Source organism: Schistocerca nitens, chromosome 7 (genome assembly GCF_023898315.1).
Source record: "Schistocerca nitens isolate TAMUIC-IGC-003100 chromosome 7, iqSchNite1.1, whole genome shotgun sequence".
In the NCBI taxonomy this organism is placed as follows: Eukaryota; Metazoa; Arthropoda; class Insecta; order Orthoptera; family Acrididae; genus Schistocerca; species Schistocerca nitens.
The window spans coordinates 356,581,516-356,591,367 of NC_064620.1; the positions used below are offsets into that span (position 1 = coordinate 356,581,516).

General features: G+C 43.5%; 1 protein-coding gene across 3 annotated transcripts in view; it reads right to left on the reverse strand.

Annotated features, from left to right (window-relative positions):
* The window catches only part of LOC126195219 (lipase 1-like), a 226,308-nt gene extending 217,610 nt beyond the window's left edge, over positions 1-8,698 (reverse strand). For all 3 annotated transcript variants that reach the window (XM_049933738.1, XM_049933739.1, XM_049933737.1), the window contains exon 1: positions 8,569-8,698. In XM_049933738.1, the coding sequence (XP_049789695.1) occupies positions 8,569-8,688 (120 nt within the window). In that variant the 5' untranslated portion in view covers positions 8,689-8,698. The remainder of the gene's footprint in view (positions 1-8,568) is intronic.
* Positions 8,699-9,852: the final 1,154 nt, after the last annotated feature.

Consider the following 9,852-nt stretch of genomic DNA (forward strand, 5'->3'; position numbering starts at 1 on the left):
GAACTCTAGATTGTGGTTTATTGGTAGAATCCTGAAGCGATGCAGTCTTTCAAGAAAAGAAGTTGCTTACAATACGTTAGTTCGTCCAGTCAGTATTGTTCGTCTGTATGGGACCCTTACCAGTTGGGTCTGATTCAAGAGATTGAGAAGGCCCAAAGAAGAGCAGCAAGATTCTTGGCTGGTACAATTAGCCAGGGCTGCACACTAAATTCCGAAATCCGATCTTCGCCGAGGATGTAGAGCTTATATTATTACCACCAACTTATAAATCGCGCAATGATCACCACTCAAAGATAAGGGAAATCAGAACTCCTACTGAGGCGTTCAGACAGTCGTTTTTCCTTCGTGCGATCCGCGAGTGGAACTGGGGGGGGGGGGGGGGTGAGTATGACTTTGGCGCGAATTGTGCCCTCCGCCACACCACGCATGGTGGCTAGCGGAGTATATATGTAGATGTAGAACTTCGGTGATCTGACGGGAACCGGTGTTACCACTGCGGCAAGGCCATTGGCAGCAAGTACACAACAGTAGTTAAAAATTCAGTAAATTATTAACCCAAAGGCCAATATTTATTGTCCAATTTGTTTATAAATACTCTTTCTACAACGTGTTGATATATAAGGCAACTCCTTTCATCAGAAACAAGACCACTCAAAGGCGGTATCAATCTTTCAGGAGTCACAGAACTTCCTACCAACAATAAATATTTTTGGATTAGAAATGACAAACTTGGCTTACAACTCTTACTTTGCTCCCAGTAAACGAAAAAATCTCTGCTTCTGGGTGGTGAAGGCCAACAGGTGCATTATTGTCTCGCGAATGCTGCATCGATTCTAGTACTCTGAGGTGACAAAAGTCATGGGATACCTCCTAAAACAGTGTCGGGTCGGACCTCCTTTTCCCGACAAAGTGCAGTAGCTCTACGTCGCATGGACTCAGCGAGTCGTTAGAAGTCCCCGGCAGAAAGATTGAGCTATGCTGCCTCGACAGCTGTGAATAGTTGTGAAAGTATTGCCGGTGCAGGAATTTGTACACGAATAGAGCTCTAGATTATGCCTCAGAAATGCTTAATGGGATTCATATAGGTGGCCAAAACTTCGCTCGAACTGTACAGAATCTTCTGCAAACCAACCGCAAACAATTGTAGCCTGATGCAATGGCGTATTGTCATCCATAGAAATTGCATCATTGTTTGGGAATGTGAAGTCCATGTATGGCTGCAAATGGTCTCCATGTAGCCGAACATAACCATTTTCAGTCAATCACCGTTTCAATTGGACCAGGGAACCCAGTCTATTCCATGTAAACACAACCCAAACCATTATGGAGCCAGCACCAGCTTGCACAGTTCCTTGTTGACAACTTGGGTCCATGGCTTCCTGAGGTCTGCGTCACGCTCGAACAATACCATTAGCTCCAACCAACTGAAATTGGGACTCATCTGACCAGGCCACGGTCTTCCAGTCTTCTATGATCCAACCGATATTGTCACGAGCCTAGAAGAGGCGCTGCAGGCGATGTCGTGCTGTTAGCAAAGGTAGTTGCGTCGGTTATCTTCTGCCATAGCCCATTAACGCCAAATTTCGCCGCACTGTCCTTACAGATACATTCGCTGTACGTCCCACATTGTTTTCTGCGGTTATTCACGCAGTGCTGCTTGCCTGTTAGCACTGACACCTCTAAGTAAACGCCGCTCCTTTCTGTCTACATCTATATCTCCATCTACATGGTTACTCTGCAATTCACACTTAGTGCCTGGCAGAGGGTTCATCGAACCATTTTCATACTACTTCTCTACCATTCCACTCTCGAATGGCGCGTGGGAAAAAAGAACGCCTAAATCTTTACGTTCGAGCTCTGATTTCCATTATTTTATTATGATGATCATTTCTCCCTACGTAGGTAGGTGTCAACAAAATATAATCGCATTCGGAAGAGAAAGTTGGTGATTGAAATTTCATAAATATACAGTATCTCGCCGCAAAGAAAACCGCCTTTGTTTCAATGACTGCCACCCTAACTCGCGGATCATATCAGTGACACACTCACCCCTATTGCGCGATAACATGAAACGTGCTGCCCTTCCTTGTGCTTTTTCGATGTCCTCCGTGAATCCTACCTGGTAAGGATCCCACACCGCGCTGCAATATTCCAGCAGAGGACAGACAAGTGTAACGTAGACTGTCTCTCTAGTGGGTTTGTCGCATCTTCTAAGTGTTCTGCCAACATAGGGCAGTCTTTGTTTCGCCTTCCCCACAATATTATGTATATGGTCTTTTCAGATTAAGTTGCTCGTAATTGTAATTCCTAGCTGTTTAGTCGAATTGACAGCCCTTAGATTTGTGCGCCTTATCGTATACCCAAAATTTATCGGATTTCTTTTAGTACCCATGTGGATGACCTCTCACGTTTCTACGTTTAGTGCCAATTGCCACTTTTCGCACCAAACAGAAATTCTCTCTAGATTATTTTGTAATTGGAATTGATCGTCTGATGATTTTACTAGACGGTAAACTACAGCGTCATCTGCAAACAATCTAAGGGGTCTGCTCAGATTATCACCTAGATCATTTATGTAAATCAGGAACAGCAGAGGGCCTATGACACTACCTTACGGAACGCCAGATATCACTTCTGTTCTATTCGATGATTTACCGTCTGTCACTACGAACTGTGACCTTTGTGAGAAGAAATCACGAATCCAGTCACATAACTGAGATGATACTCCACATGCACGCAATTTCATTAATAGTCGCTTGTGAGGAAGGGTATCGAAAGCCTTCTGGAAATCTAGGAATATGGAATTGATCTGAGATCCCTTGATGACAGCACTCATTACTACATGGGAATAAAGAGCTAGCTGCGTTGCACAGGAACAATATTCTCTGAATCCGTGTTGGTTACGTATCGTTAAGTGAAGGTCGATGGCAATGTTAGTTCCCGTTTTGCGGCCATTATCTCATAGAAAACCTTTTCATATGAGTCACCAGAGCACAAATGACAGCTCCGCCATTGCACTGCCCCATTATACCTTGTGTATACGACACTCCCGCCTTCTATATACAGGGTGTTACAAAAAGGAAAGGCCAAACTTTCAGGAAACATTCCTCACACACAAAGAAAGAAAAGATGTTATGTGGACATGTGTCCGGAAACGCTTACTTTCCACGTTAGAGCTCACTTTATTATTTCTCTTCAAATCACATTAATCATGGAATGGAAACACACAGCAACAGAACGTACCAGCGTGACTTCAAACACTTTGTTACAGGAAATGTTCAAAATGTCCTCCGTTAGCGAGGATACATGCATCCACCGTCCGTCGCATGCAATCCCTGACGCGCTGATGCAGCCCTGGAGAATGGCGTATCACAAAAAAATGGTTCAAATGGCTCTGAGCACTATGGGACTTAACTTCTAAGGTCATCAGTCCCCTAGAACTTAGAACTACTTAAACCTAACTAACCTAAGGACATCACACACACCCATGCCCGAGGCAGGATTCGAACCTGCGACCGTAGCGGTCGCGCGGTTCCAGACTGTAGCGCCTTTAACCGCTTGGCCACTCCGGCCGGCTATTGTATCACAGCCGTCCACAATACGAGCACGAACAGTCTCTACATTTGGTACCGGGGTTGCGTAGACAAGAGCTTTCAAATGCCCCCATAAATGAAAGTCAAGAGGGTTGAGGTCAGGAGAGCGAGGAGGCCATGGAATTGGTCCGCCTCTACCAATCCATCGGTCACCGAATCTGTTGTTGTGAAGCGTACAAAAACTTCGACTGAAATGTGCAGGAGCTTCATCGTGCATGAACCACATGTTGTGTCGTACTTGTAAAGGCACATGTTCTAGCAGCACAGGTAGAGTATCCGGTATGAAATCATGATAACGTGCTCCATTGAGCGTAGGTGGAAGAACATGGGGCCCAATCAAGACATCACCAACAATGCCTGCCCAAACGTTCACAGAAAATCTGTGTTGATGACGTGATTGCACAATTGCGTGCGGATTCTCGTCAGCCCACACATGTTGATTGTGAAAATTTACAATTTGATCACGTTGGAATGAAGCCTCATCCGTAAAGAGAACATTTGCACTGAAATGGGGATTGACTCATCGTCGGATGAACCATTCGCAGAAGTGTACCCGTGGAGGCCAATCAGCTGCTGATAGTGCCTGCACACGCTGTACATGGTACGGAAACAACTGGTTCTCCCATAGCACTCTCCATACAGTGACGTGGTCAACGTTACCTTGTACAGCAGCAACTTCTCTGACGGTGACATTAGGGTTACCGTCAACTGCACGAAGAATTGCCATCGCTCATTGCAGGTGTCCTCGTCGTTCTAGGTCTTCCCCAGTCGCGAGTCATAGGCTGGAAAGTTGCGTGCTCCCTAAGACGCAGATCAATTGCTTCGAACGTCTTCCTGTCGGGACACCTTCGTTCTGGAAATCTGTCTCGATACAAACGTACCGCGTCACGGCTATTGCCCCGTGCTAATCCATACATCAAATGGGCATCTGCCAACTCCGCATTTGTAAACATTGCACTGACTGCAAAACCACGTTCGTGGTGAACACTAACCTGTTGATGCTACATACTGATGTGCTTGATGCTAGTACTGTAGAGCAATGAGTCGCATGTCAACACAAGCACCGAAGTCAACATTACCTTCCTACAATTGGGCCAACTGGCGGTGAATCGAGGAAGTACAGTACATACTGACGAAACTAAAATGATCTCTAACATGGAAATTAAGCATTTCCGGACACATGTCCACATAACATCTTTTCTTTATTTGTGTGTGCGGAATGTTTCCTGAAAGTTTGGCCGTACCTTTTTGTAACACCCTGTAGATGCATGTCCCTATCCCATGACTTTTGTAACTTCAGTGTATCATGTGCGTGTTGCTCCTTTCTAACTGTCGGCGTTGTTATTAATCGTTTTTCTCACTTTCCATAATAACCCAATATTTCAAAGCAATGGAAAATTTACGAATCTACATTACCCGTTTTAAAAATGTCTCGTTTAAAAACCAAATATTTAGCGCCACTGATATGACCAACTGACACAACAATTTTTTTACCAATAACCGGGTGCATAATGTAGCCGAGACTAAACAAATGCCGAAAAATATTGGTTATTCAGAACTAAAATACCGGTATCAGCATTAAGGGTCGATATCCCTATCACAAATTAAAAGCTAATGCGGGATATAGATTGGTAGTCCAGTCAAATTGCAGAAATACCTTGCAAAAGGTGGGGTAGAAGAGTTTATTTTTTCAACTCGTTCATATGGTTGGAAATATAAGAAAACCGAGTTTTGCCAACAAAATTTCGCTTGGAAAAACTTTTTGCAGTCAAAAAACTTGGAAAATTTCGGCCTTTTTTCCGTTTTTCAGAATATCTCAGTTTCATTTGCTCCTATTGCTTTAACGTCTCTTTTCTTTTTTAAAGAGCACAAAATTCTCTACAAATTTGATTCTTGCCATTTTTTTCTACTCCGAATATCTAAGGCGCTACAGCGCCTCAAAAAATACCAATTTTTCAAATTTTGAGCATAGTGGCAAGATACCTTATTTTTGAACACTATTTTTTCAGTTTCTGTTTGTGTAGTATAAATACATTATACATCATCACCTCACTTTCAAGTATTCAATTTCTCTGTATGCAACATGAGGATTGCTGGGCACCCAACTATTGTAATTCTTACATCACTACCTGAAGTTCACTATGGGCCACCTCAGCCCTGGTATTTGTAAAACTGTAAATATAAAAATACATCATTAAGAGACATAGACTCACACACACACACACACACACACACACACACACACACACACGCACACATAATAAATTGTCTCAGGAAACTGAACTATTATTAGCTGCAATAGGCAACCTAATTAGGTAGGTAATTATTCTTGTGTATAAAAGCCACACAGTTGACATTAAAAATAAGTAGCTTTATTACAATTAAAATGCATTGTCAACTGCTATAAAATGTTGACAGTTCTGGGTGTGTAATACTTGTAATATCGCACATTAGCGCACTTGAGACAGATATGAGCATCACTTCCAACGTTTTGATGGGCCAGGTTCCTCAGTGTCACCAGAAATACCTTGAGTTACGGATTCAGGGTCTGTACATAGAGTTGATCCCAGCTTGACCTCTTCTTTAAACAGCGAGTCAGCCTCAGCGGTTTCCTCAACATCCTCCATAACATCTTCTTCACTGTCTTCATATAAAAATTTTGGCACGTTTTCACAGTTGACCCCAATACATTTCTTGCAAATTGAAGAACATTTCAAACCCGCTTTTCTGCAGGAGCACGCTCCGCCACAGTTCAGCTTGCATGAGCATGAAACAATGTGAAGAAGTGCTTCAGGTGTTGGATCTTGGCTCATTATAACGGTTATTGGACCGTGGTCATTGTGATTCCAGCCCCATTTCTCAGGAGGTTTCCAGTTTCCCATCCAACTTTGGACTTGTTGGTAAGTCCGCAACGAATGATGTTGTGCAGCATCTAGTGTAAGAGGCAACCGTGCAAGATTCAGTTTGCTTTTTGTGGCAGACTTGGCGAATAGCTGGTACCGCAAATGATCTAGTGTGTGGGAACTGCTGACACCTCCACTATACAATGCGATAGTAACCTGTTTTGTTTCTGTTATTATTTCTTCACAGGTAGCATGTGGTTTATTGAACGTGCAAAGCGCTGAGGTTAGGTATTCATTTTTCGCAACAATATTGCTGCACTTAATTTTTCCTTGACCAAAATAAGCGGATGTTGTATCACATCCGCTAAAGGCGTGAGTGAACAGAATATATTCACTGTCAAACTTGAAAGATGCAGTGGAAAACCACTTGTCTTCTGCATTTCCTCTTCCTGGCTTTAAGAAAAATAAGTTTTCAATGCCTTGCCCCAAACCGGTCATGAGCACAAGCAGGTCAAAATCGTCTCCTACAATGACAACACTTCCAAAATCTTTGGTTCTTGAAATGACAGATGTTACAATCATAACGTCAGCATCTTCTTGTGGCTGGTGCATTTCAACGCTACACTCCAGAAATTCCTTATTAAGAAGTGTGATCAAACGCATCTTGTTTCGTTCGTTGTACAAGAACTTGTCCTGAGGGACTTGGTTCACCACCTCTGATTCAACCACAACGTCAACCGAAGAATGTTTTTTGGACCTACGAATCGTCTCAGCACTCTTTGTGCTACATTTGTCTCTCTCATATGGATACCCATCAAATACAATAGCAAACTGAGATCGAAATTGACGTTGCAGGTAAGAAACATAGCTTTGGGCTATTGACTTGAAGCAAACATTTCGAGTCCAAGTCACTTTGTGGATAAGGTACCCTCCATCAAAATTTCGTTTGGCATACGGCAGTCTTAACAGCTTGGTTAAAAAGTCATCAGAATTCCCTTTTGCACATAAGAAGCATTTCTCTTTGAACTTGAACTGACCTTTTTCCTGCGACCGATGTAGCATGCCTGTTGGTTCCTGAGGATGTCGAAGGCTAGCTGCTATCATTCTCTCATTAATGTACTTCTTGTAGCATGCTTCATGCACCATTACTTCACTGAGCGTTTTCAAAAAACGGGTGTGAGCAGACTCCCTGCGTTTAGCACTACATTCGATAAGTGTGCTCAGTCCTTTCTTTTTCACATTGCATCCACCACTCACCACAGTTTTTTCGCAAATGAAACACAAATTCATGTCAGACATACTCATTTTCAGCACCACAACATACACTGAATGGAAGCGACTCCAAACTGTAGGACCCTTATTGCTGTGTGCTAATAGCTGTCAGCGCGCTCTGAACAATCACTAGAGATTATTGTCTTCCGCCCGCCAAAGAATAAATACGCTTTTGTCCGCTAAAGAACAATTCCTACCTACTTTTTCTTATAACTAATCATTAACGTCAATCAACTGTAGAAAATGTACGGCACCTGCATGCAATCGTATTACATATTGTAACACAAATAAACTTCACGCAATCCGACGTGAATGTGTTCGTAGTTACTGAATATGATACTGTTTGTCCTGGCCCTGCAGCAGAGTGAGATGGTAAATTCCAATGAATAACATGATGAGTAATATGTTTATACCACACAAATAGAAACTGAAATAACAGTGTTCAAAAATTAGGTAATTTGCCACTTTGCTCGAAATTTGAAAAATTGGTATTTTTTGACGCGCTGTAGCGCCTTAGATACCGGGAGTAGAAAAAATGGTAAAAATCAAAATTGTAGGGAATTTTGTGCTCTTTAAAAAAGAAATTAGACGTCAAAGCGATAGGAGCAAAAAAAACTGAGATATTTTGAAAAAACTGAAAAAAGTTCGAAATTTTCGAAGTTTTTTGACTGCAGAAAGTTTTCCCAAGATAAATTTTGTTGGCAAAACTTGGTTTTCTAACCTTTCCAACAATATGAACGAGTTAAAAAAATAAAATCTTCTACCCCACCTTTTGCAAGGTACAGGCTTTTTTTTCTGACAGTTTCACTGGACTATGGAGGGTTAGTACAGAGGTGAAGCAGGACAAAGACCACACTGACCGTGGTGAGCAAAAGCCGGGGGTCGATCTCGGTGTCGTTGCCAGGCGGTGCAGCGGCGAAGCAGCCCGCCAGCAAAGCGGACACCGCCAGCGCCAGAAGCTGAGGCGGCAGCAGCGGCATGCCGGCGGAACAGACTGGCGCGCGCGCGGCCGGCTCCGCGGTTTTACACTGCCGGTGACGTCATCTGGTATCACGCCGCCCTTCGCCGCGCCGCTGCGTCAGCTGAACACTCCGCATCCACATTAGTGCCACGCGACCCGTGGCCACAGTAGGGATGGGAAAAACCGACCGGTAAATCTAGTACCGGTGTTTTAGTTCCGAATAACCGGTGCTTTTTGATATTTGTTTGGCCTCGGTTGTAACAGGTATTGTTTTACATTTTGCTAATAACCGTGTAAAAAAACGAAACATCAGTTAATCATAGAACAGTGCTCAAATTTTTCGTTTTTAAATAAACCTTTCTTAAAACAGAGCTAAATTTTATACACAAAATTTGCATTATTTTGAAATATTCTGTTATTACCAAAAATAAGAAAACCGATCAGTGCTATTTTAATAATAATGCCGACAGAAACGACCAAAACACATATGCCTTAAAAATTTCTACAGCATTGCTGAGAGAATTACCCCCTCATTGGAGTGTGTCTTAAGTCGGGGGTCTCCAAACTACGGCCCGCGGGCCGAAACCGGCCAGCGAGGGCCGGCAAACCGGCCCGCGTTAGCTGGCCGGATATCCCCGGTAACCGGCCCGCCAAATTTTTGAGGTGGTACCTATACTGTTATGTAGAAGGGAAAAGGACGCGAAGAAGGAAAAGATTCCAGATACTGGATGACATGGTGGACGGTACAACATACAGCAGCCTTAAGAAGGAAGCATTGGCTCTGAGCACTATGGGACTCAACTTCTGAGGTCACCAGTCCCCTAGAACTTAGAATTACTTAAACCTAACTAACCTAAGGACATCACACACATCCATGCCCGAGGCAGGATTCGAACCTGCGACCGTAGCGGACTCGCGTTTCCAGACTGTAGCGCCTAGAACCGCTCGGCCACTCCGGCCGGCGAAGGAAGCAATAGATCGCAGAAAATGGAGAGGCAAAGGACCTGCTAATATAGCAGATAACTGATGATGATGACCTATACTGCCAACAATTGAGTTCCGAGCCCTATCGCAACCAATACACCACGACATTGTCGGAGCTCTATGTTTACAAAGCGGAATGTTATGGCCCGCATCTCGTGGTCGTGCGGTAGCGTTCTCGCTTCCCACGCCCGGGTTCCCG